Source organism: Drosophila sulfurigaster, chromosome 2R, assembly GCF_023558435.1.
Source record: "Drosophila sulfurigaster albostrigata strain 15112-1811.04 chromosome 2R, ASM2355843v2, whole genome shotgun sequence".
In the NCBI taxonomy this organism is placed as follows: domain Eukaryota; kingdom Metazoa; phylum Arthropoda; class Insecta; order Diptera; family Drosophilidae; genus Drosophila; species Drosophila sulfurigaster.
Genome location: NC_084882.1, coordinates 26,205,296 through 26,230,189, shown reverse-complemented (window position 1 = coordinate 26,230,189; position 24,894 = coordinate 26,205,296). Strand labels below are relative to the sequence as shown.

The following is a 24,894-nucleotide window of genomic DNA, read 5'->3' as shown; positions in this document are numbered from 1 at the left end:
CCCAGAAAAGTATCATTCGCAGATCAAGTTCACTTCTGTAAAGAACTCAACCAAATCCTCCACTCAAGCAACATGGCATTCAAGGTGAGTCATACCACTGGATTTTTCGACAATGGATAAACTCATGAGTACTAATGGATTATCTCTCGCCTTCCCCCTTCACAGTTTGTCTTCGCTCTCGCCTTCGTCGCCGTTGCCAGCGCTGGCTACGTGCCCCAGGCTTACCACGCAGCTACAGTTGCTGCCCCAGTTGCCACCTACGCTGCTGCTCCCGTGGCTGTGGCCCAGAAGGTGCTGGTCAAGTCATCCGATGAGACCTACGATCCTCATCCCCAGTACCGTTTCTCCTATGGTGTCGACGATCAGCTGACTGGTGACTCCAAGAGCCAGGTCGAGGAGCGCGATGGTGATGTCGTCCGTGGCGAGTACTCTCTGGTCGATGCCGATGGCTACAAGCGCACCGTCCAGTACACCGCCGATCCCATCAACGGCTTCAACGCTGTCGTCAACCGTGAACCCCTCGTCAAGGCCGTCGCCGTTGCCCCCGTTGTGAAGACCATTGCTGCTGCCCCAGTTGCCCACTACGCTGCCCCCGCTCACTATGCTGCCCCAGCTGTCGTCAAGACTGTGGCTCCAGTTGCCCACTACGCTGCCCCAGTTGCCCAGTATGCTGCTCCAGCTGTGGTCAAGACTGTTGCCCCAGTTGCTCACTATGCCGCCCCAGCTGTCGCTCACTACGCCGCTCCCGCTGTTGTCAAGACCGTGGCTCCAGTTGCTCACTACGCTGCCCCAGCTCCAGTGGCTCACTATGCTGCCCCAGCTGTGGTTAAGACCGTGGCTCCCCGTTGCCCACTATGCTGCCCCAGCTGCTCACTATGCCAGCTATGCCGCCCCCGCTGTTGCCTACCATCATTAAAGTGTTGAGTTGAGTCCTTGACTGTTGTGTGTACTATATAATATCGTTGCTCATTTTACTGTACATTTATTTATTGACATTACAATAAAACAATGCATACATGAAAATATTAAAACAAATTGGTTTTTAATTTGAATAGGGCAAATGCCGAAAGACAATAGAACACATAAATAGAAGAGTCCCCCAAGAGAAGTTCTTTAGTTTAATAAATATTAATTTAATATTTGAATCACTAAACTAAGAACTAAGAAAAACGCTAATCGGAAATTGACTTTGGAGCTAATATTTTAATCTTTTTCTATGTCATTTGTTCAAATGACATTACCCATAAAAAAATTTACTTTGATTTAATACTCCAATAAATATCAATATATCAATTTAATATAGAGCTTTGAAATTTCAGTTAGAAAAGGAACACTAATAAAATCTTGAACAATTTCATAAATATTTTATTGTTTTGCTGACATATAGTTTGATTATAATAGCATTTTTATGTGCCTTGGGTGTTTCAACTCGTAATGAAATGAAGAAAGTGCTTGTTATTCGATTTGTTTCTACCTGGATGTGCATGGAGATATGCAATTGCAATTGCAGTTGTTGTTAATTGGGAAGGTCGTTCACATTATGCGCACTATTATCCTGTTTTTGTGTGCTGCTTTACTTCATCTTTTTGTGTTGAGAGTTCATAACTTGTTTGGCGGCACGGCAAGAGGCGAAACAACGGAAAAAGTTCACAGACATTAAAAGGCATGAAAGGATTGGCAGTCGTAGTGCTGCAATTCATGTCCTGCTGGACTTTTGTTTGAAATTGAAATCCCCTTAAGGATGCTTCATGCCGCATTTTGCAGTCGTCAGTCGTCAGACGCGGACATCGGGTGCAATGAACTGGCTTTTCCACTACCTCTATCTCTGCTTCAGCCTCTTCCTTAACCATAGTGATCCTTGCTGTCTGTTCGTCGTCTGCAGACTGAAGAATCCAAATTCTCGCCAGACCTGACACAAGACACAAGAGAGACTGAAGGGGTCATATTTGCATTTGAAGGGAGGGCTGGACGCTGGCTGGGGTTTCAAAAAAACTGAATAGCCTCGGGGTCATGACTTCAATTTTCAAATGACAAACGGATATTTTGATGGTTTTGTGTCCTCCAGAGTAAATAACCACAATTATGCTGAAATCCATGCAGTCAAGTACAACAACGAGTACTTCAGTTAAGTAGTCTAGTTTCCCACAATGCTTCCCCCAATCGTAAAATGCAATTCTAAAGTCTGTCTGCAGACGTTGCACCTGTTGTTTGTGCTTTTTGTCCAAAAAGAACTATTCTGTCAAGGGGGTAGTCCAAGGTCGAAGCTTGTAACTGCTGCTTCTGCTGTTTCAGACCCTAGTTTTTGGGTTGTTTGCCACAGATTTCTGCTTAAATCGAAGCTAATCAAGTGGAAGATTGCCACGTTTTTTTCTTCGATATATCGACTGAGCGCGTCTCAAAGTGTGCGAGTATGTGTGTGTGTGTGTGTATGTATGTGTGTGTGAACCCTTTTCAACTTCATCATCATCATTATTATCATCTGCCGCTGCAACAGCAACAACAACAACAACAGTAATGCAAACCGACAATGCAGACAAAAAACTGAAGACAAAAAAAAAGAACGAGCAAAAATGAAATGAATGTAAAACCCGATCAAGTGAGCTAAAGGATCGCCCCGTCGCGACGGACTTGCCAAAAAGGGAGAATCGAGAAGCTGACTGTAAACAGGCTTTCGCTGAGCAAAGCCAAGCAAAGCCTGAAGTCTGAAGACTCATATAAATAGAAGTGATCTGCTCCTGGCTGGCTCATTCAGTGTTTTGTGCTGAGTCCAAGAGGTTGGGCCCACGGCCAGCAATCGTGCAACATTTGGATTCGTTTCGGTATCGGGTGAACAGTCGTCGTCGTCGCAGCAAAGCTCAAAACAGAGATCACACAGAATGCAGATCTGTAAAATGTAAATGAACACAACAACAAAAAAACACAAATCGTCGATCGATCGTTTATTTAAAACTCTTTCTCTTTTGCAGTTCAATTGGATCGCTACAGATCGTGTTTGCATCTGCCTCAGCTGCGCTGCGCACTTCAAATCCCCAAATGGAAAGTAATCGTTGACTGAACCCAACCCCACTCCCAACTCTCTTTCACCACCATCCATCCATCCGACCGCTCGGCACATAACACCTCCAACACTTTCGGCTTGTTTGGCACCGCACATCCTAAACATCATCCAGCACCGACCGGCAAAGCAGCACCTGAAGATGAAGTTGAAGCTGAAGTTGACACGAAATTTGTCGGCGGCAAATTGGCACTTGATTGTTAGCCACGGCCAATTCGCTTTTTGGCACTCATCACAAGGCATTGAATCGCACGGACCCGTTGGAAGACCCCCCAAAAACACTCTCGGCCTTTGAACAAAATTTACATTCGTGATTAAGTTTAGGTGTAACCAATAAACACAAAAAAAAACTACAATAGGCTACCAAAAACCAACATGTTTTTTGATTACCACAACTCATCTTTTTTTTACAGATTACAAACTGAGAGACAGACTGTTTATAATAGTCTTTGATTATTATATTATTTTTTGCTTATAAAATCAGTTACACAAATATTTTAGTTGCACATTAACAATGTTTCACGTCTCAATTATTTTACTTGAGATGTTTGGCAAATTGAGCATTTATCTCATCATTTTTAAGTCATCTTTAAACTGTGATGTGTTTATTAAAAATAGCTGTGAATTGTAGGGCAGTGAACCCATTACTAATGAGCTTTCCTAGACGAAATCACTAAAGGTTTGTCTGCTATGAACTTGTTGTATGAAAAGAAAGAAATCATGAAACTTCGGCCACTGAAAACATAGTTAAAGAGATTTTTGTAAAAATGAAAGAGAAACATTTATTTAAAAATGAGAAGCTACGCTAACTGAAATGTTAATTCGCTAGTGAACAAGTTTGTGAATTAATTTATAGTTATATAAATCAAAGAAAAATATGAACGAACGTATTCAATATATAACAATATTTTAATACCTCTTTTTCTAGACAACTTTGCTTAAAGCTTATTGAAAAAGTAGCTACTATTCAAAAACTATTTTAAGACTGTTTTCAAAAATGTCAAGTACAATATGAGCTATATTTCATTTTAATTCCTACAAGCACAAAACTGTCAAATTAAGATGTTGATAACATAATATCAACTGCTAACGAGTAGCATTCTCAGTCTAATTAACAAGAATGATACTTTTAAAACGAAATCTTTTAAAATGAGAACTGTAACTAATTTAGATACTAAATCTGCTAAGCTGAAGCTCAACTTAATTCAAAAATTCATAAAATGGATTAAAAGCGAAGCAAACCAAACATAGAGAAAAAGAAACAAATGTAATTTAAGTACGATTATAAAAATATGCATGAAAATGTTTGAAAATATTTCGTTATGATTACTTGATACAAAGCGGCCGCAAGTGAACCATAATTTATGTATATCAAGGTCAGAGGGGCCCCCACAAAAGCCTATGACTGGAACTTATGGATCAAAAGAAATAAGCCAAACATACTTACAAACAAACAAACATTCGAGATCGCGAGTCATGTGTGGAACTGGCAAAATGTAAGTTAAGAGCAAACAGGTTTGTATTACTTTAATTGCTATTATTTCACTTGTTGGCCAGTTGCCAGTTGCCAGCTGGTAGTTGGTAGTTGGTATTTGGTAGCTGGACGGGACAGGGCCGTTAAGGTTTGGTGTACTACATACTTTGACTGACTTTGTTGAAATTGAAATTTCTCACAAATAAGCATAAGCAACAACAACCGCCAACCAACAACCAACAACTGAAGCAGCCGAAAACGTTGACTATTTTTGTTGGCTAAATGTTTGTAAATTTCATGTTACATACTCGCATATTTGTCGGCGTCATCGTCTTCAGTTTCGGCTTGAGTCTTCGTCTTCGTCATCGTGGCCAACATTTGTGTGTTAACGTGGCTAACAAAACGCCGGCTCTTAAAAAAAGCGTCTTGCTTTAATGTGTTAATGGCCAGTTATCGTAATTAACCAGCTCAAATTCCAGTAACTCCGACTCGTTAACCGATAAATACAAATTCAGTTTTTTACATTTTTTTCACTTTTCGAAAATTGAAACAAATGCCAAAGACCTGTTGACGTTTTGGCTGCCACCGAATGTGGCCAAATCGATTCCGATTACGTTTTCAATTTGTAATTCTTTTTATTTCTCGTTGGAATTCCAAAAGTCTAATTAATTTCAATACAACATTGACCTTACTGTCCTCAGCTCGTGCAGCTCTTTACGCTTAGCTCTTTAAGCCCTCATTCAATCGCAATATGTGCGTTTTGGCCAACGATGGTCGAGTGTGCTGTAATTTAATTAATTTAAATTAAGCAGGACACGCTCTTACCCACCGAAAGTAAACGAAACAAGAGTTATTCATGGGCTTGGCGAATGCGTAATGCCCTTGCCAGCTAAATGAAGTCCATTGTGTTGGATTAATAACTGCGGATTAAAATATCTAACAGCAATTGAATAATAAACGTGTTTAGTTTGCTTGCAAAGTAAACAATTTCTGTTGACAAAAAATGAATTTAAATATATTACTACATATTTGAATGCTTAGTTAAATGCTTATACCTTTTATAAGTGTAGATACGCATCCATTGGGGATATGTGTTAAGAGCGGACCCTACCACATGCCAGCTAGTAACAGAGGATGCGGGGAACATTGTGACATTGTTTAGGTTTTAGCCTGCACTCGACATAGACACGGTACTCGACAGGACGACAGGACACCAACTGCACCCAACCAAGGGCACCCAGCAGCAAAAGCAGAAAAGGCAGCAGCCAGTCAGAGGCAATTTTGACAAACACTCGGGCCTGGTGATCAATCTTAAATTTTCACCGCTTCTGTCAGAATTGTGCGTAGTCGACGACAGGGGACTGGAACTCTGGCACTGAGATCCGGACCCGGACTTGAATTGGGATTGGGATTCAACACTGGAACTGTGAGTGCGACTGCGACTGCGACTGCGACTGCGACTGGGACAGCATGTGGCATAGTAGCAGCTATTCCAGCAACTGAACTTCACACAGAATGTTGACAGGAAGGCCGAAAAAAATAAAGAGAATGTAGAATGCTGGTTGACGAATGGGCTCAGCTGAATTCCTTGGGGATGCAAACTGCGACCAATGACCAAATGAAGCATAAATGTCCGCACTTCAAAATTTCAATCAATTTTTTTTATATGCTCTATGCTGAATATTGGTAGAAGTAAGAGAGAGTCTATGAATATTCCTAAAATGTAAATTTGATCTTCATTATTTTGATGCAATATCTTCAAATATCTTTCTTAAATTAAATTTTTGTTGAATGTTGATGAGCAAAGTATATATAGCATATTTAGTAGATAAAATTACCATAAGTCTTTATCTTTAAAATGCCTTTTAAATAAAATTCATCTTCAATGCAATTAAACAAATTGTAAAATAAATTGTGTAGATTAAAACGCACTTAAAATAAATTGCAAAAATACTTGAGGTAATTTGCAAATTATGAATTTTTGGCAAAACTCCACCATGCTTTAGATACATATGTATCTTATATCTTGAAAATGGTTTCTATTTGCCTTACGTAGAGGTAATCCCACAGTTCACAGTTGCGTATGCTGAAAGGCAACGGTATATGGGTTTAGTCCCCTTCAACGCCTGTAACTCATCCATCATTAGATGTCAGAGTTTTTGGAAGGCAGGAGCACATTTTCCATTCTGTGGAATTGTAAAAGGTGTAGAAAAGTGTGGAAACCATTGTCACGTGAGAAGTGTTTTCTTTTGAGCACCTTTTGGTTCTCTTTCCATGCACACAGTATCTTAATTAATGCTTAGAGAATTGAGTTTGAGGCAATATTGTAAGTAGTAATTTATTGATTTATTTTATTTCATTTATTATTAGAGTCTAGATGTCTTTAAAGTTAATTGTATTGGAATTTAGAACAACATACAAACATTACAAACACTGAATTTGCATTAAATAATAATTACATAATGGAAATTTTTTTTTAGTTGAATCACAAATGGATTCAATTTGGAATTTCCCCATTTGATTTGAGCTACACGTACTTTAGAATATTTACATTAAACACAAATTTGAGAAATTTGAAAGTTGTTTTTTGATTTCTGTATTCCATTTTGTAAGATAAGTTCTATATGTATATATAGTAGGCTTATAATCAATTTCTGATTTGATTAGGACTGCTGGAAATGACAGTAAAGTATTTGAAATTTTTACTAGCTATTTACAATCGGAGCTTAATTTTATTTGCGATTCGGCTTTAAGCCAAATGTGAATTGCCCAAGTGGTATTCGTTTTATTTGTTTTTGTATTTCGAATGATAGCTCAACCGATGGTTGGAGAGCCTCTAACTAGAGATTAGTACTTAGATCTGTCTCGAAGATAAGTATAGACTGAAGCATTTTATGACTCTACCTACATATCTACATACACATATAAGGACAGACGCATTAACTTATTTACAGATATGTGCGACGACAAAGTGCTTGCAAATGACAGTTGAATTTAAGGACATACAAATCAACTACATCGATGACATTGCAGTTTATTTACACACTATACTCAATACTCAAATATTCTATTGCCCTACATCGTCCACCTACCAGAACTAACTTAGCTGATAATACTCGGGGGCAAAGTCATTAGCCAGATTGCTCAGGAAATTAAAGTCCGAAGAGCTATTCGAGTTCTCCAATCCGCTGATGGCAGCCGTTGAGCCACCAGTGTTGGCAAACGCCTGCAGCTGTCCACCAGGTGCTCCGTTCAGCACGAAATTGGCATTTGCATTGGCGTTGGCTATGTGAACATGTGGACTGGAATTTGGCGGAGCACCCACAACTTGAACAGCAGCTCCTGGTACCGTATTATGGTGTCCATGCAGATGAGGATGTCCTTGCGTCTGCATATGATGATGTGGATGATGGGGATGGGTGTGAGTGGGTGGCACTGGCGGCTGTTGTTGGCCGGGCCCTGCCTCGTAGTAACCGCCGCCGAAGTTGTTGTAGCCATCACAGTTCTCCATTTGCAGGCCAAGTGCACTGTACGTCTCCCCAGCGCCAATGTGGTGCAAGTGTCTGTTGGGAGAAAATCAATATAAATAATTGTTTTCTTTGCTAATTTAAAATGAAAGAGTTTGGCGCCATTTCGTTTAGTTGAGCTTCAAACGTTTTCGTTATGTGAGTAGCTTGGTTGCGTTATTCGCTTTGACTTTGTTACTTCGCACATAGATGGCGCCACACAAGAAATTGAAACTTACTGTTGGTGATTCAGGGGCGTCTGCTGTTGTTGATGATGCTGCTGCTGCTGTTGTTGAAACACAACCGACTGGTGTTGGTGTTGGAAATTCATGTTGTCGTAATAAGCACCACCGGTTTGTGTCTTGGGATCATAGAAGTTGCCGGGACCGTTGATAGGTGGCGCTTCAAAGTCACCAACTGGATGATGCTGCTGTTGGTGTTGTTGATGGTTCATGTACGCGCTACCACCGTTGGTGTCGTTGTAGTTGTAATAGAATTGCTGCTCATGCTGGTGTTGTTGCTGTTGTTGGCTATTCGGGTGGAAAGCGTTGGTGTTGGCAGCATTGGTGTTTGGTTTCGGACTTAGATATTCGCCGTGAAGCGGTTGTTGCTGCTGCTGTTGTTGCTGTTGCTGCTGCTGCTGTTGTTGTTGCTGCTGCTTGTGCGGGATGTGATGCGGCGAGGCGGCAAATTCAATGTCATATTTGCCGTAATAGTCTTGCGGCATTTGCTGCGGCGGCTGCAATGCCTTTGGATTCGGATTTGCATTCGGATTGGCATAGTAGCCAGGACCAGGAAAATAACCAGCCGGACCAGCGGCACTGTTGCTCTCACTCAGCGGGGAGGCAATGGCAATCACATTGGCATTGGCGTTCTGATATCGCTTCTTGCCAACGGCCTTGGAGGCGGGCGGATTCGAGGCCACGGCATCCGAGTCGCGGCGGAAATTCACCAAACTGGGGCCTGAATCATAGCCAAACGGCGAGGCCTTCGACGAGGTGGACACGGCCTCCTTTTTAATAACCTGCAATTCCAATTATGCGCACACATTAATGGTAATGCTTGGAGTAACATTGAGGGGGAGGGGTTGCTAAATTTACCTGATTGTGACTATCGTCCTTTTTCTTGACCTTGATGGGACTCTCGTCGATGTCCTCGTCAAGGCTGACGCTGGACGCAACGCTGGAATCAGCGCTGATGACATTCGAGGCGGATACGGTGGTGCTGCCCAGCAAATTGGACGAAATGCCCGTTTCCAGCGATGAATTCGGAGTCACTAACGGATAAATAGTTCAAGTAAATACGAATGGCTATTGAAATTATTCGCTTGGTATACTCACAACTTCCTGCACTGGGATTATTGTTGGTGGCGCTGGGCGTGTTGTTGTTGTGTCCTCGGGAATTGGACGTGGAGTCGGGTATATCATCGGAGGGCAGCTCGCAACCTTGACACGATTTCTTCGAATTCGAGTCTGCGTTTCACGGGAAACAAAGTAAATCAGTCAATACGCGTGCGAAAATTGATGATTTGTTTTTATAAAGAATACAGCAACAAAAATCAAAAAGAAAAAAAAGGTAAACTAAAGCTGAAGATACTACTCTCGACACGAAAGGGGTTAGGTTTTTCGATTTGGTCGCGTGAGGAGAACAGAGCACTAAGCGACTCTCTCGGCGAAATGCAAAAGTTGAGCCCTCCTCCGGCTGACAATGATTGATAAGCTACAGCAAATTCTACTCTTCTGCGTAAAAGCCTCGACAAAAGTAAAAGTGACCCGCTAAGACCAAACTTGCTCATCTTGCTCTTTTCTTGGTGGTTCTTTTAAGCCATCGTTGCCATCATCCGTTTTCTGTGCACAATTTGTTATGCTTCTTCGCTCTTGTGGTGCTTTAAAGTGACCCAAATCCCAAAGACATCTGCTTAGGCTAAACATTAACGAATGGATTTGTTAACAAAATGGAAGAGCAAGCAAGCCTCAGTTAAGAGCTTTTGCAAATTTAATTGGGAATCTATTTTTAGATCTTTAATTTTAATTGCAAACTGATGCAAAGATGAACAAACGTTTCCTTTTTTAAATTTAATATTTAAAATTACATAAAATATAAAAACTATCATCTAAAAATTGAATTGATTTAAGATATTAAGTTAATTTTGTATTTTCAATTTTTAATTACAATTATTTTAAGTGCTCGGCATATTTGTCTTACGGGCTTTAGTAAATTAAGCTTTAGTTGAGAATTTGATATAGACGAAATTTAGAAAAATGTATTCCACTTAAATTGCACTGAATGTCATTTTAAAATAGATTTGACATTCGATTTTTAGATGAGGCTCAAAGAAAGCAAAGTTATAATTTGATTTAGGTGCTCGCATATTTTTTCCGCTATTCTTAGCACCTTCAGCTCTTGTTCAAACATGAATATGAAATTATAAAATTAGTTTTCTGCACTTACTGCTGTCGGATTGATCATCGTCACCTTTGAGACTGTCTTTGTTGTCCTCGTCGTCTGTCTTGGAGAGCGTTTGTCTTTTATGCTTCATGCGACGATTCTGGAACCAGACTTTAACCTGCAAAGGTGGCAAGAATGCGAAATAAAGGTGTGAAGGTGAACAATTAACAGAAAAGAAGAGGGCAAGAAAAGTAGTTCAGCCGCAACAAAGATGGACAGATTGGAGACTCCCTAACAGAGAGAGAGCCACTGTCAACCTTGGCTTGGTGCAATTTGTCAGAAATAATGAAAACTGTTGCACCTTAGTCAGAAGAGCTAAATAAATAAATATAAACGGGGAGGAAGGTAAAGGGAAACGAAGTTGGACTCACTTGTCGCTCGGTTAGATCCAAGCTGGCTGCAATTTCAATTCTTCTTGGGCGGCATAAATATTTATTGAAATGGAATTCCTTCTCCAGCTCGAGCAGCTGCGTGTTTGTGTACGCGGTGCGCAGACGTCGGGGCAGGCCATTTTCTGGAACGAATTCAGCTGCAATTGAAAATTGCATTTCTTGTTTGAGTCTTTGGAGTGAATGTGAATTTGAACATGGCGGAGCACTCGCAGGCGTGCCTTGCCGCATCTTCTCTGCCTCTCTTTATATCACTGAGTGCTGACAAATTGCATTCGCTTGAGGCTTGAGTTGGAGACGGAGACGAAGACTGTTGCCTCCTGAGGCGGAATCAATGCCCTGACATGCTGATGCATTGCGACAACTTGAGGCATTGTGCAAGTGATGCAACTGCAACTGCAACCACACAACAACCAACTTCCAGCTTCAGCATCCAAACTGTTGTTTGCTGTGAGTGTAATCAATCCATCAGCTCGTCACCGGCCATAACTAATTCAGCGCTTCGCCAGTCAAGGAACAACTTCTGCTACTTACACCTCGGCAATGTTGCAGCTGATGCTGATGTTGTTGGTGCCACCAAATATGGGTAACGTAATGCGTACGCATCTCTCGCAAGTTTCTACAAGAGACGCACAGCTTCCAATCCCAAGCGTTAAGTAATTAACAACGAAAAATCTAATCAATCAATCTGAGTGCCCCGCGTGAGGCAACGACACTTCAAGTAGTTCGGCTACTGTTTCTCACTGCCTCATCTTCGACTTCCACTTCGACTTCCATCTTCTTCTGCCATCTCATTTGGGCAACTTCATTTGAATACTCGACTCACTCACTAGACTAGGGCGCCTCTAGAGAAGATTATGAAACACACGAACTAACGACAGTTGTGATCTCGATAAGCGAGATGACGAGAGCTCAGTTCTGAATTTTTGTTGTAAAAACTGTTTCACAAAATAAAGATTTAAATTTAATATTAAATAATAAATTCAAATGAATAATGCCGATATAAATCAAGAATGCATTTACAAATATGTAGTTTTTTTTTTGTTTCGAATTTGCATAGTTTTCAATTAAATCTTTTTATTAATTTCTTTTCAGAAAATTAAGAACACCTGCAACAGTTTTTGAAGGCAAACTCGTAGGCGTATACTTGATGTTATTTATGTTGCGGTTGACATTGCATTCGACTTTAGAAAATACTTTTATTAGTATCGGGTTCAAATTTGAAAAAAAATAAAAAACAACTATTTGACAAAGCTTTTTGCATAGTGTTTCTCTAATGATTTAGCAAATAAATATTCTTAAATGTTAAAATAAATATTCTTTTACTTCACTTATGCAAGAATTTTGTAGAAAAGTAGAATCTCATATGACAACTGATATCAGCTATTCACATTTACCTGTTCTAGGCCAACTCAACATTGTTGCAATGAATTTCAGGACCAAAGCTAATAAATCATTTGATTTATCATTGCTCTCTTATTACCACACTTATTGTGTAATCTAAGTAATATTCAACTGTTCTCAGCGGATGTCAAAGTTCATTTATGAAACTATTAAATAAATGCCACTTGCTAAAAATGTTAAATAAGGTAAAAATTGCGAGCATATCATATAATATATTTTTCGACATTTTTGGCGCAACTTATTTGCATTGATGCGATGCTGGAAAACGAAAAAAGAGGGCGAAATATTTGCACAAATTTCCAGTTGAACGAGCTGCGTAAACGTGGCTGAATCTCAATAGCCAGCAAATGGCAGCCAGACATAGACACTGATTGAATTACAGATGCGAGTTCCTTCATCAATACTCGCAAAACGGATGCCATAAACACCACCTGGTTGGGACGTCACACACACACACACACATACACACAGGGAAAGAGCAAGCCATTTCCCTGAGTAGAAAGGGGGTGAAGGGAGTGGGAGACCGGTGAAACTGAATCGAACCGGTAGAAGGTTGAAGGTTGAAGGAGGTGGCAGCAAGTCATACGAGTGCGGAGTACACAGAGAGTACTTGCGAAAAGTGCCCCCAGATATGAGAAGAGAACGGTACGAAAAGCATAAATTTCGCACAAAAGTTGCAACCAAACTGTTTACGAGCAAGTGGCAAGCACTGCTGCTTGCTACAAGGGGGAAGTAGGGTGTGGAGAGGGGGGAGAGGGGACAAAGCAGCCGCCAGCAACCGAAACTGAAAAGTAAAGTGCACAAAAGCAGAAAATATGATTTCCTTTTTGGCGACGACGAGCAGAAAGATAATTTTCTAAACCGAACCGAAACACACACAGACGACACCAAAGAGCGAGAGAGATAGAGAGAAGAGTATAGGAATAGTAGCAAAATCAGTAGCAGGCAGCAGGGAAGGGGGAAGAAGGGGGACATCACTGTGCAAGATTCAACCCAAAAATGAAAGCAAAGTTGAGTGCAATTTCTGCAGCCTGGTCAAAATGAAATCCCCTCAGTAGAAGAGGACGACAGCTGGTTGGCTCGGCCAGCACATTGCAAGGTGGCTGAAAATTACAAAATGAATTTTGCCAGTCATTGTGGCAGCCAAGTGAGGCTGCAGAAGGGGGAAGCGAAGGGGGCGGGGAGTTCTGTGCACATTGGAAATGTCATCAACATGGATGAAATGCCGGAAAAGTCAAAACGTAACGAAACTTATCAGTAAAACTACGAAAGGATACTCGAACTTTATGCTCGCAACGAGGCCAACTGAAGAAGATTTGTGCAGCTCGGCTCAGCTATTAAATTATTGAAGACTCGCTCAGCTGCAGCTGTCGAGTTATGGTTGGCGCCTGGTCAGGAAGTGCTCCACATGATTTACAGCACTTGAAAATACACTTATTAACAGCGCCAACAGCATAATTTACATGTTAACACTTAAACGCACTCGTTGCCCCCCTCCTTGCTTCCAGTCTCCTCTTTCCACTTTCCAGTCTCCAGCCTGACCTTTTTCCTCTTGCACTACAATAACCAACACTCTTCCTCCTCCCCCTTTGCCTACTGCACTCGACTATGCGCAAATTTATGTCTGTATTTTTGGTTAGGCAAACACAAAAAAAATTGCTAGCCTCGGCCACCTTTAACGCATCTGCAGCTGCTGCCCCCTGCAACCTTGCCCCACCTCCCTCCTCCCATCTTCCTCTACACGCTCGACTCAAATTAAAATGAGCGTAAATTTTGCAACAATTGCAAAATGTTTTCCCATTCCAAGCGCCTAAAGCGGAAACTGTTTCCAAGGTAGCACAACGACTTGTAAGTTGCTCGTTGCTTATTAAAAAAATTTCTACACTGCGAGAAAAAGGGAAGTAACTAACTAACAATAAAATTAGTTTAAATTTGATGAGCCATTTGCGAGCTTAAAGTCAACAAAAAATAACAATGTATGTATGTAAACTATGTATATAAAATAGTTTTGCTATTTATAATCTAACAATTTATCATAAAAAATTTTTAATTTAAACTAATTTAAAAAAAATCTGCAATCGAGAGAGATGGTCTGTGGGATTGTTGTTAGTCATTTTCAATAAAATCCAAATATCTTTAAAAAAATACTGAATTCATTACCGACAAAATATATTGAAAGTTATATTTGGTATACTATACACCATTGTCTTCCAAATATACCATAGAGTGCACAATATATCCTATCTACGGGTAGCTGGTATAAAGCTTTGTATATAGCTTTTATATTGCTTTGTCACTATTGCATTTTTTGCACCATTAGTTTATCTATAGTTGATATAATTTAATTTAATTAAGCTTAAACAAGTTTCCAAGACAAAACTATTTAAAATTATATCATACATTTATGTATTTTTCATGTTGCGTTCCACATTTATTATTATTATTATTTTTGCTTAATACAAATGTAACTTTATATACACAAATTATGTGTAATATTTAAATGCCTTGCTTCAATTGTTGACAGTGCTGTTGCTGCATTTAAATCATGCTCGCTTCCCCTGCCAAAGAAGTCGCATCCCTTTTGTCATTTTCCCGTTTCCTGGCGCTGTTCACATACGCAAGTATGTTGGGTGTGCTTGGTGCTCAACCACTTACATGTGTTAGTCCATAAGGATAAGGACATTAAGGACATTTGTGGACACACGAATGGGACAGCGGTCAACAAGGTGGACACAATTTGTGGCAGGACCTTTGAACGCCACTCCAGCCCAGTGGAAGAGCAAACAAGAGATGACCAAAGGCAAAAAATGACCTCAATTTATCTTGTAAATTTTTGGTCTAGCGCTTCGGCTGGGGGGAAAAAAAGGTGGCAAGATGTGGCGCAAGAGGCACGAGTGCTGTGGCTTGAATTATGGCTGCGTTTGCGGTTGCCAACGAGCTGGCAAAACTTTAAAAGGCCAAACCCAAAACACGCTTAAAGTGGATAGAAGAAAGAGGGGAGAGGAGAGAGGAGCAGAGCATAGCAAGTGCCATGACAAATTCAATCAAAAGAGACAGTCGAAATGTGGCAAGCGGCAAGTGGCAAGGACGGATGTTGCAGCTTACATGCTCGGCTTCTCAACTTGAGTTTCAGCTTCAGCTTCAGCTGCTCTGCGATGCGTTGCGTTTGCGTTCGAAATGCAGTAAAAATGCTCTAACTGACGACAGACAAAAAAAGAGACACAGATACAGATACAAATACGGATGGAGATGGAGCTGGTGTGGGCCGACAAATGTACGAATGCGCATAGCTGCATCATTAATCATTCCAGCCAAAGGAAGACAACGACCGAGACGTAAACGTAGACGGAAAAGAAGGCGATGACGACGTCGACGACGACGACGACGACGATGTAACCGTAGAAAAAGTCAATTTCTCATGAAAATATAATATTTTGTATCTGTATCTATTTGATATGCATCCACAAACAACTTGAACAAAAAAGTCGCATTTTAAACTGGAGTCACATTCTCATCATCGAACTTGGCTTAAAGCTTGTTGCTTTATTCTGCCAAGTGTCTCGCTGATTAGCTGCAAAAGTATCTTGAATTCTGCTCGACAAAAGCCCAACTGAACGTCTTCAATCATTTAATTGTGGGCTTGATTGACATTCATGCGAAAAGTGTACAACAAGCATTTGCTCTGGATTAGTTTTAATTAGCACCCCATCGAAAAAGGGTTGAAACAAGGGTATTAAAGCATCTTGTTCTTCTTTCCCATTTCCAGAGGGAAGAAATTTTGTTCTATTCGAAGTTTTACTTGAATGCTTTTACCGAGCTGCCAGTTTCCAAGATAAATTAGAGAAATATATTTAATGACTTTTCATGACCAGCAAATGTCAACAAACAGAACATTTACAGAGCAGTCACAACAAACACAAACAACAACAACAATAATAATAATAACAATAACAACAACAATGATAACAAAACTATGTGCACTCAGTTTGAACTGCGGTCTAAGAGTAGAAGTAGGAAGCACCCTCGTCCCTCTCTGTTCTTCTTTTGTGGTAGGTGTGAAAATTGTTGATTAATGTTCACTTTTCCGAAATGTCATTGTTAAAATTGCATAATCAAAAGGAAAAGCGACTAGACTTGGCTGAGTATAATATCAGAAAGAATATTCTAATTTATGAATGATCAAAGCGAATTCTTGTAAGTTGCAGGACAGTATTTTAAATCAATTAATTTCAGACTTTAAAAGTACATTTAATATAAGCAACACTCGAAAATTGATAAATAAAGCAAATTAAATATATATGAAATTAATTATCATATTTGTTAAATTTTAAAAATAAATATATTTTTATTTAAATATCAAGTTTCAAATTAAATTTTTAAAATGTAAAATAAATATTGCCTTTTGTCTACTATGAATTACTTTAAATTTTTGCAACTTGCTTCTTTCAAATATACAGCTTTTTTCTACACAAACATTCAATTTTTATTAAATAAAAAACCAGCAATATTTTGTTTTAAACGAAAATATTAAAAAGCCATTAGGCAGCTTATGGGTGTAAAAGAAATACATCAGCCAATCTGCAACGAATTCAAATGTGGTCACAATTTTGATTTCTTTTTATGATTTCTACAAAGAAACAAACTTTTCCCGCATTTCAACTTGATTCGGTGTGAAATCGACATTTTTTGGAGAGACTCCCACGAGGCCACATTGAATCAAGTTCAAATACTTTAAAGCGGCTCAAATTGAAAAACTTTCAACATGGCTGCCGCACAACTATGTATCGTTGTTATATATATTATATTTTCATATATTTCTTATACAGATGCGCATGTGTCTAACAACAACAACAACAACAAAAAGAAAGATGGAGAGAAAAAAGAAACGTCTCGTCTGTCAGGGAAATATGAAAGCTGTTTGGCAAAACTTTTATGCAGCGCCTAAGCCTCTGGTCTCTGGTCTCCCAGTTCCACACAGTTCACCAACTCTCTTCTCGCATCTCGCATCTCCGGTCTGTCATTTTGGCCTGTCGCAGTGCCTCAGCCATGGCTCAAATATGAAATCCATCAGGGATGCTGCTAAGAGCTGTCAATCAAAATCAGCGAGGGAAACTTTTTCCAGCGCTCTCATGAGCACACAACAACAACAACAGCAACAGAAAAAAAAGAAAGGAAAAATATGAAGGAAAAAAATTTACATTTCCCTTTTTTTTTTGTTGTTTTGCATGGAGGGTGGAACTGGATTACGCTTTATGCTTAGCATGTTTGCCAGATTGAAAGCGAATTAAAAATGGAAAATTAAATCCCCATAACGTCAATGCGATATTAATGTCAATTTCAAACTTTCCATTGAATTTCATTTCCAATTCCGATTTCAATAAAAAATGGCCACCAAAATGACAGAAATTCTGCACGCTGGACAATAAATGCGATTACAACAGCCATGAGGAAGTAACCTGTCTTTAGTTACAAGTGGAAGTTCCTCAACCTGAACTTAACATCGCAAACAATGCTTTAAAGCGTGGCCAAAAATGCCATGGAAAGCGGCAAATTTTGCAAAAGACAAAAGTGAACAATGGCGATGTGGGGACAAAAAGTGCCGCCGGATCATAGAAAAGCGAGCAGAGCCATGAAATATGACCAGCTCGCATTGTAAGCAAGCTCTCCACACGTAGATCGCAGACAAAAAAAGACTCACAGCTGAAGGCCAGAAATCAGCTTAAGATCGTTTCGAGTATGGTTCGAGTGAATACATGAATGAATGAATGAACGAATGACAACAGCAGCAGAAGCAAAGAAGCAGCAGCAATGGCCGACCGCCATGATTAATCAATATTTTGTTTGAAAATGCAACAAAAGCGTCGTCGCATCGCCAAGTGGAGAGCCTCTAAGGCGGGTGCCACATTGCTGCGGATGCTGCTGTGGCTGTTGCTGTGGCTGCCGCATTTCTTTTGGCTACGGTTTCAGTTTCGGTTGCCGCATTTGACAGATCAACGTGCGCTGACAGCTTTGTGTTGTTGTCGTCGCTCTTGTTGTTGTTACTGTTATTGTTATTGTTACTGTTACTGTTGTTGTTGTTGTTGTTGTTGCTGGCTTGCCATTGAGCAATGTTGAGCATAATTGATGATGCGGCTTTGGCTTTTGAATACTTTTCGTTTCTTTTTTTTACTCTGTTTTCTCAGTTTTTGGCGTTGGCAATGGACGTCTCTTGATCGCATTGGCTCCACACACAGTTCTCCAAATACCTCCAATCTCTGAAACGTGTACCATATACTTATTTTCGTGTGCTTTGTGTCCGATTGAAGCGAATAGAAGCGAATTGCGAGCTGTTTGATCGCATCGGCTACTGTTTATATTCACGCTTGATAGTCGATGATAGATGAGTGAAGGAGATGGCTCAGAAAACAGAAAGACGGACAAACTGTCTGAATGTCAGTCGGACAGTAGTCAATTACAATGTATAGGCCTCTAATTAGAGTTGTGCCGACCATTTGACTACTTGAAATTGATGGTTTCTATTTTGTTGGAATTCTGAATTTAGAATAAGGATTTGAATTAAAAAACAAGTAAGAAAGCTACAGTCGAGTGTACTCGACTGTGAGATACCCGCTACCCATTTTGAATAAAAGCAATATATTTTGCGGTATATTTCTCAAAATATACCAAATACAAAAATACTTAAAAATATACCAAATGGTATATGTGGTATATCGATATAGTACCGCACTCAAAATATACCATAGACGGCACAATATACCAGATTGTCAGACAAAGTAACTAAGACCCCCAGTACTATAAGTAAGCGTTTTTGCCCATACAAAAGAATTTCTTTAATAACTTCGACAATTTTTATCTGATCGCAACCAAATGTTCCGGAATCATAACTACTATAGTAATTATTGTATATACCAAAATTCGTAACTCTAGCTTTAAAATTACGCTTGTTATTCGATTTTTTTGATTTGCGGGGGCGGAAGTGGGCGTGGCAAAAATTTGAAACAAACTTGATCTGCGTGCAAACATAACAAATGCTGTCGAAAAAAAAATTATAGTTCTATCTCTTATAGTCTCTGAGATCCAGTGTTTCATACGGACGGACGGACAGACACACAGACACACAGACGGACAGACGGACAGACGGACAGACGGACATGGCTATATCGTCTCGGCTGTTGACGCTGATGAAGAATATATATACTTTATAGGGTCGGAGATGCCTCCTTCAACCTGTTACATACATTTCCTGCCGGCACAAAGTTATAATACCCTTCTACCCTATGGGTAGCAGGTATAACCAGTTGCAAAAAGAAAACGAATTGATTCAATTCATAAGAGAGAGAACAAAGTTAATAACTTTAATTGAATTCAATTTACAAACAAATGATGTTTCCATTTGAAAATTAAACATTGACTTAATAGGAATTCTTTTACGATTTCATAACTCTTCTTTATTGCTAGATAACCATTTTTACTAATTTTCATTATTTTGTAAATTTATATTCTTCAGTCCTTCATATTTGTATATATTACGTCTATTTATTTCCACGACAAAACAAATAGCGGAAGTTTAAATTGCGTCCACATATAATAAAAGTGACTCCACGTTTATCTTTTTATATTTTCTCCAACAACAACAAAATATTTAAAATTTTCTGCCCAGGTCCGACATTACTTGGCATTTGGTCAGTTTGCTGTGCCATTGTTTGAAAGATATGAAATTTAGTTTTCTGCTCGATTTGATTGCGATTAAATAAGTTGTTAAAACGCAAGTAATTCATGCGCTTTGGAAATAAAATGCCACAATCATTTTGTTGCAGCCACAGGACTTATTGGGGGAGAATAGAAAAAAAAAGGAAAACGCCAACTCATGGCCTCCTCTCCGGAGTTGCCCCAGTGCAAATATTTCCAAGTCCCGGAGACTGAAAAGGAAATTGCCGCATTCCACGGATGAAGCTCAACCTGTGTCCAGTTGGCATCACGGCGTTTCCGTGCCCCAAGCGCAAAAAGAAAATACATATAAATAAGATTGTGGTCGTAAGACGGGTAGCAAGATGAAGGGAGGGGGAGATGTGGCTGTGGGGTAAACTTTGCTTGAAACAACGAAATAATGCCTCATTTTTTTCCTTATCGCGGCAATAAAGCAGCATAAACGCTTCATTTCCATTTGTCTCGCAAGTGAGTCTTGCCCTCAGCAGAGACGCAACGTCACTCGACCTGGTGGTGGTCAGAGAGAGGGTAGAAGAGTGGACAGTGGCGGGGGGACAGAGGGGAGGGGAGGCAGTGCATGACCACCCAGTCAGCGACGCCGGCTGTCCAACTGTCCAGCTGAAGAGAGACAGCGACACAGGGAGAAAGACAGAGAAATGCGAGAAAAAACCGTTTACACGCCATGCTCAAGCTGCTTTTTTTGTTGCCTCCTCTTTCTGCTTCTACTTACATTCTGCAATTTTGCCCTGTTCTCTGTTTCGTCATTTCTTATACGCCATCAGTTTGCTGCTGTTGTTGTTGTTGTTGCTTCTACTTTACTTGAAGCGGCATTTTTATCGCCCGTAAGTTTTGCTTATTTTAAACACGAACGCCCAACAACAACAACAACACCGGCGGCATAATATTCATGTTGTATGAGGAAAAAGAGAAAAAACAAAAGTCACTTCCGTTGCGCCAAAGGAAAACGCGAAAAGTCTGCAGACGACGACGACGACGACGCCAACAGTGGCCACTGCCCCCTTGCAGACTTGAGAATGGTCGAAGAATTCAGCACACAACTTCTAATTAGATGAAAAACACTCGCAACAACAATATCGAATATACATGGAAAAAAGTGAAATGTAAACTAAATTACATGCATTGCCAGGGTTTCAAACGGAAGCCGAATTATGAATTGGAATGGAAATAAATGTAATAATAATTATATGCAAAAAAAGATTAAGTTTTAGTTCTGCTTAGATGAGCTTTAAATAAATAGGAATCGAGATAATGAGAGTTGCCTTAATATTTAAACAAAATGAATGATCTTCAATCCTTTCTTATCTTTGATCAGTTTAGATGAGCTTTAAAGAAGGACATTAAATTAAGATCAACCCCTATTTTCAAAAAGATAAAATACTTAAATAGCTTTACGAAATACGTTATCACCAATCCTTTTTTATATTTGAAAGTTTTCATTAAATTCAATATTCTATGCAAATACTAATTCAGCAAAAATTATTAACACTACAGAACAAATTTCGTCGAACACCATATAAAAAATATTAACAGATGTTAGTGCTTTCAAATGAATGAAAAATAAATTTAAAATACCATAATACCTTTAAATATTTTTGCAAAATATATGATCTTCAATTCAGTGATGCCTTTTAAAAGTTTGTTCTCTTATATTGCGATTGTGTTAATCTAATAATAATCTTTATATTCGCTTTACTTATTCAAATATATTTTCATTCTATAGAATCAATTTAATCTAACAAAATCTCGAGCTCAATCGCGACCTGCAAACAGTCTAAGCTTGTCTCGCATCATTCTTGACAAATAAGTGTAATAATGATAACGTAAGATATAATAATAAACCTATAATATATGGCCCATTATGGCAACAGACATCACAAATGACATCCGCATATTTTGTATGCATAATTGTGTGCTCTTGATAGTGGCTTAATACTCGACTCACCTCAACAAATTGCCATTCCCCCGAGTGTACAGTGCAATTGAATATTGAACATGTTTATGACGCGGTCGTAAAACACGTCTGAAATCGACGAGCACATTGTGCCGTGCGATATACCATCAATAAAGCTATCAGCGCGATCCATTCAATTTACAGGTTCTACCCAGGCGCGGACAGAAACTATTTAAAAATGTGATAAATCTACAGTCGATAAAATTGCCCGCTTATTTTGTAGCCAGAGTGTACACAAATTGGCTAATTGACAAGCTAAAGCCCCATATTGCTAGCTGGATACTACAGTTGAACCTCATTAAAATGCACTGTTGATTGAAATGCAGTTAAGGTAGAATAAAAATTGCAGCTGAATACATTAAATAATTGAAAAGCAATGCATTTCTCTTAAAGCGTTGCTTCACTGTACTCGCTGTGTGTTTGGTAATCAACAAGTTTTACTGCCAGACACTCGCTGTCTCTTTGCCTCGTTCGCGCAAATGCAAATTAATTAGCGAGTTGCGTTGCGGCTGCTTTAATTGCGACCCCGCCAAACATGGCAACATGGCGTATGCGTGTTGTTGCATACAGCTAAAGCTACGCACTCGGGACTCTGATAATTGAATTTCGCCCGAGTCGCATGCGTAAAAAGCGCAGCTGAAGATGGACGTTGCGGATGGAGCCTCCAATTTGCCACAGGCGCCGCCTTTAAATTTGAGTTATGGCAACAGGCGAGCAGCGAATAGCGAATAGTATTCATATGCATATTCATGCGCACCCATCTCATGTATTCAGTGCGTAAATTTGTCCCCGAAACATGTTGCGGTAGTTGGTGGTTGCTGTTCTACGCTGTTCTATGCTGTGCTGTGGCCAATATTAACCCTGCAGTGTACGTCTTGAGACATAAATCATCTAAATCACTCGAACATGCAGCTTTAGCCCCTGACTCCCTCGAAGACATTAAATAAATCGCTGCCTGCCAAATGTTTCACATACGATTTGCCTAAGCAACTCCCTGCAAGCGACACGACGCGACGCTCCTTTTGCAAAAAGTTTTGCATTTTCCCGAGCTCCCATTTCCCATTTTCCCTTCATCTTCCATATTCCCCTGCCCCTTAACTGTCACCCACTCACGATGTTTTGGGTTTGGGTTTTGGATTTGGTTTCACATTTTGCTCCTTGGGCAGCCATGTCAAGTGCATGTGTATCGTACATTACACACAGGTGGCGACATATGCTAAATGTCTCATAGTTTAAGCTCCATTTGGAGCTGCACATTTCATGTACGGCCCATATATCATTTATGCTGTTTGTGTCTGGGGAAAATAAGTCAATTTAGGGTATTGATATTCAAACTATTAGAGCTCAGGTTTGACGACCTTTTGAAAATCGTAACAAAAAATATCTGACAGCTACAAATCTTTATACTTTATCTTTATACTTGAGAATGTACTTTGAAAGATATTTGCAAAAAACACTGATTTAATTCTGATTGACAGCTATAAATGAAGCTCTGGAAAATGTAAAAGAAATATTCAGTATATTGCACAAATGTGAAAACTTGGGATTAAAATGAATCCAAATAGATGTAGAATCTAGATTTCATTGTTGTAAAATAGTGATGTCAACCAATGCTAAATTAATATTTCGAACATAGCAAATTATATAGTAAATCCGAAGATAGAAATAAGTACAAATAATATCTTTTGAAACATGTAGTTCTAGATTTTATAAAAGGTATCAATAGAGCATTTAAACATTAGAATGGTTTGACTATTCCAAATTTTGGAACATTCTAGAAAAATGTCTTGGAAATAAATGCACATTACTATTTCAACGTCTATAATTTAAGAATATAGATGATTTTTATTAAAGTCTACTTAAAATGTTTGTAACATCACTTTCCCTAGTTTCGCCTAGTTTTCCAAGCAAGTTGTTCCACTTGAAATTCTTAAAGTGCTTGCTTTCGACAACTTTGCACATAAAATACTGGCTGAAAGGCCATTTGTCCTTGTATCAGGGCAAGCAGCAGTACCAAATCTAGGTTGACTTATATACTTCCGCTTCCGGCAACAAAACATACGTTCCGACTCTGCTTGTGCCGTATTTTATGGCCGTATTATTCCATGGCTGTGGCGTGGCAAGAGCGAGTGTTTGGCGCAGAAACAGAATTTTATGCAAATATCCTAATCAAATTCACATTTTGAAGTTCAACTGTTTTATCCAAAAGTTTTACCTACAGCTAACGCTGGTAAAGCCAACGTTGTCGTTGCCTGCGACGCGTGTTGTAGACGCCCTCCACCGGCTTCCAGTTACCACGAGAGAGGGAGAGAGATGCCTCCCATTTTTAATTTATTTCCACTTAAAAAAAGCCAAGTGCACGGCGACGAGAAGCGCAAGAAAAGAAGGCCATGGGCATAGGCTCAGCTCAGTCTCTGAATCCCTGTCTCTGTCCCTGTCCCTGTCTCTGTCCCGGATCCAGAGCAAGTCCCATCCCTTGGCCCGCATCCGCAGTTCGCATCCTGTGCGTGCGTCCGGTGGAGCGATTCCTGGGTTTGGGTTTTACATTTTTCGATGGTGTGTTATCGGGTGGCTCTGACTGAGGCTGTGACTGAGGCTGAAGCTGTGCCGTGGGTTGTTTGCAATATCCGCTATGCGAGGGTTGGGTCGTTCTCCATATTTTCACTTATCACAGCTCCCATTCCGCCCACCTCCCGTTTGCCTACCTTTTCAGGGCGCACAAAAAACTTAAATCCGCATGTCGAAAGCGATTAAACAGTTACCGTGTGGCAGCCAGAATCTGCTTCATTTGTTCGGAATTAAAACAAAAGCAGCCAAAGGATAAAATTAGTCACTGTGGTGACAGTAATACCAACTCCCTTCCTTTCTTCCTTGTGCAGTTTAATGCAAAAGCAGCTTCAACTTCAGCTGTAGTATTCAAAGTCGGTTTGTGGCACCTC

The 24,894-nt window shown here is 39.7% G+C and overlaps 2 protein-coding genes and 3 long non-coding RNA genes across 5 annotated transcripts in view; 3 read left to right on the top strand and 2 right to left on the bottom strand.

The window, feature by feature from the left end:
• On the top strand, positions 1-916 carry LOC133835955 (cuticle protein 18.6-like). The gene is made up of 3 exons (XM_062266155.1): positions 1-84; positions 166-794; positions 841-916. Exons 1-3 carry the CDS (start codon positions 73-75, stop codon positions 914-916), a joined length of 717 nt encoding a protein of 238 aa, XP_062122139.1. The 5' UTR covers positions 1-72.
• A 1,535-nt stretch (positions 917-2,451) lies between these two features.
• LOC133835956 (uncharacterized) lies at positions 2,452-3,428 on the top strand. Its single transcript, XR_009893663.1, has 2 exons — positions 2,452-2,893; positions 2,967-3,428. It is a non-coding gene; the product is annotated as an uncharacterized LOC133835956 (long non-coding RNA).
• Positions 3,429-4,338: 910 nt separating this feature from the next.
• Positions 4,339-5,237, bottom strand: LOC133835960 (uncharacterized). The gene is made up of 3 exons (XR_009893667.1): positions 4,838-5,237; positions 4,507-4,541; positions 4,339-4,454 (listed from the first exon to the last, which is right to left on the bottom strand). It is a non-coding gene; the product is annotated as an uncharacterized LOC133835960 (long non-coding RNA).
• On the top strand, positions 4,406-5,449 carry LOC133835958 (uncharacterized). The gene is made up of 2 exons (XR_009893666.1): positions 4,406-4,551; positions 5,231-5,449. It is a non-coding gene; the product is annotated as an uncharacterized LOC133835958 (long non-coding RNA).
• Positions 5,450-7,547: 2,098 nt separating this feature from the next.
• Positions 7,548-24,894, bottom strand: part of LOC133835948 (homeotic protein proboscipedia) — a 38,097-nt gene continuing 20,750 nt past the window's right edge. The window contains exons 4-9 of the mRNA XM_062266147.1: positions 10,855-11,012; positions 10,487-10,601; positions 9,376-9,507; positions 9,136-9,311; positions 8,275-9,059; positions 7,548-8,092 (exon numbers count right to left, since the gene is read on the bottom strand). Coding sequence (XP_062122131.1) covers positions 7,627-8,092; positions 8,275-9,059; positions 9,136-9,311; positions 9,376-9,507; positions 10,487-10,601; positions 10,855-11,012 — 1,832 coding nt within the window. The 3' untranslated portion in view covers positions 7,548-7,626. The remainder of the gene's footprint in view (positions 8,093-8,274; positions 9,060-9,135; positions 9,312-9,375; positions 9,508-10,486; positions 10,602-10,854; positions 11,013-24,894) is intronic.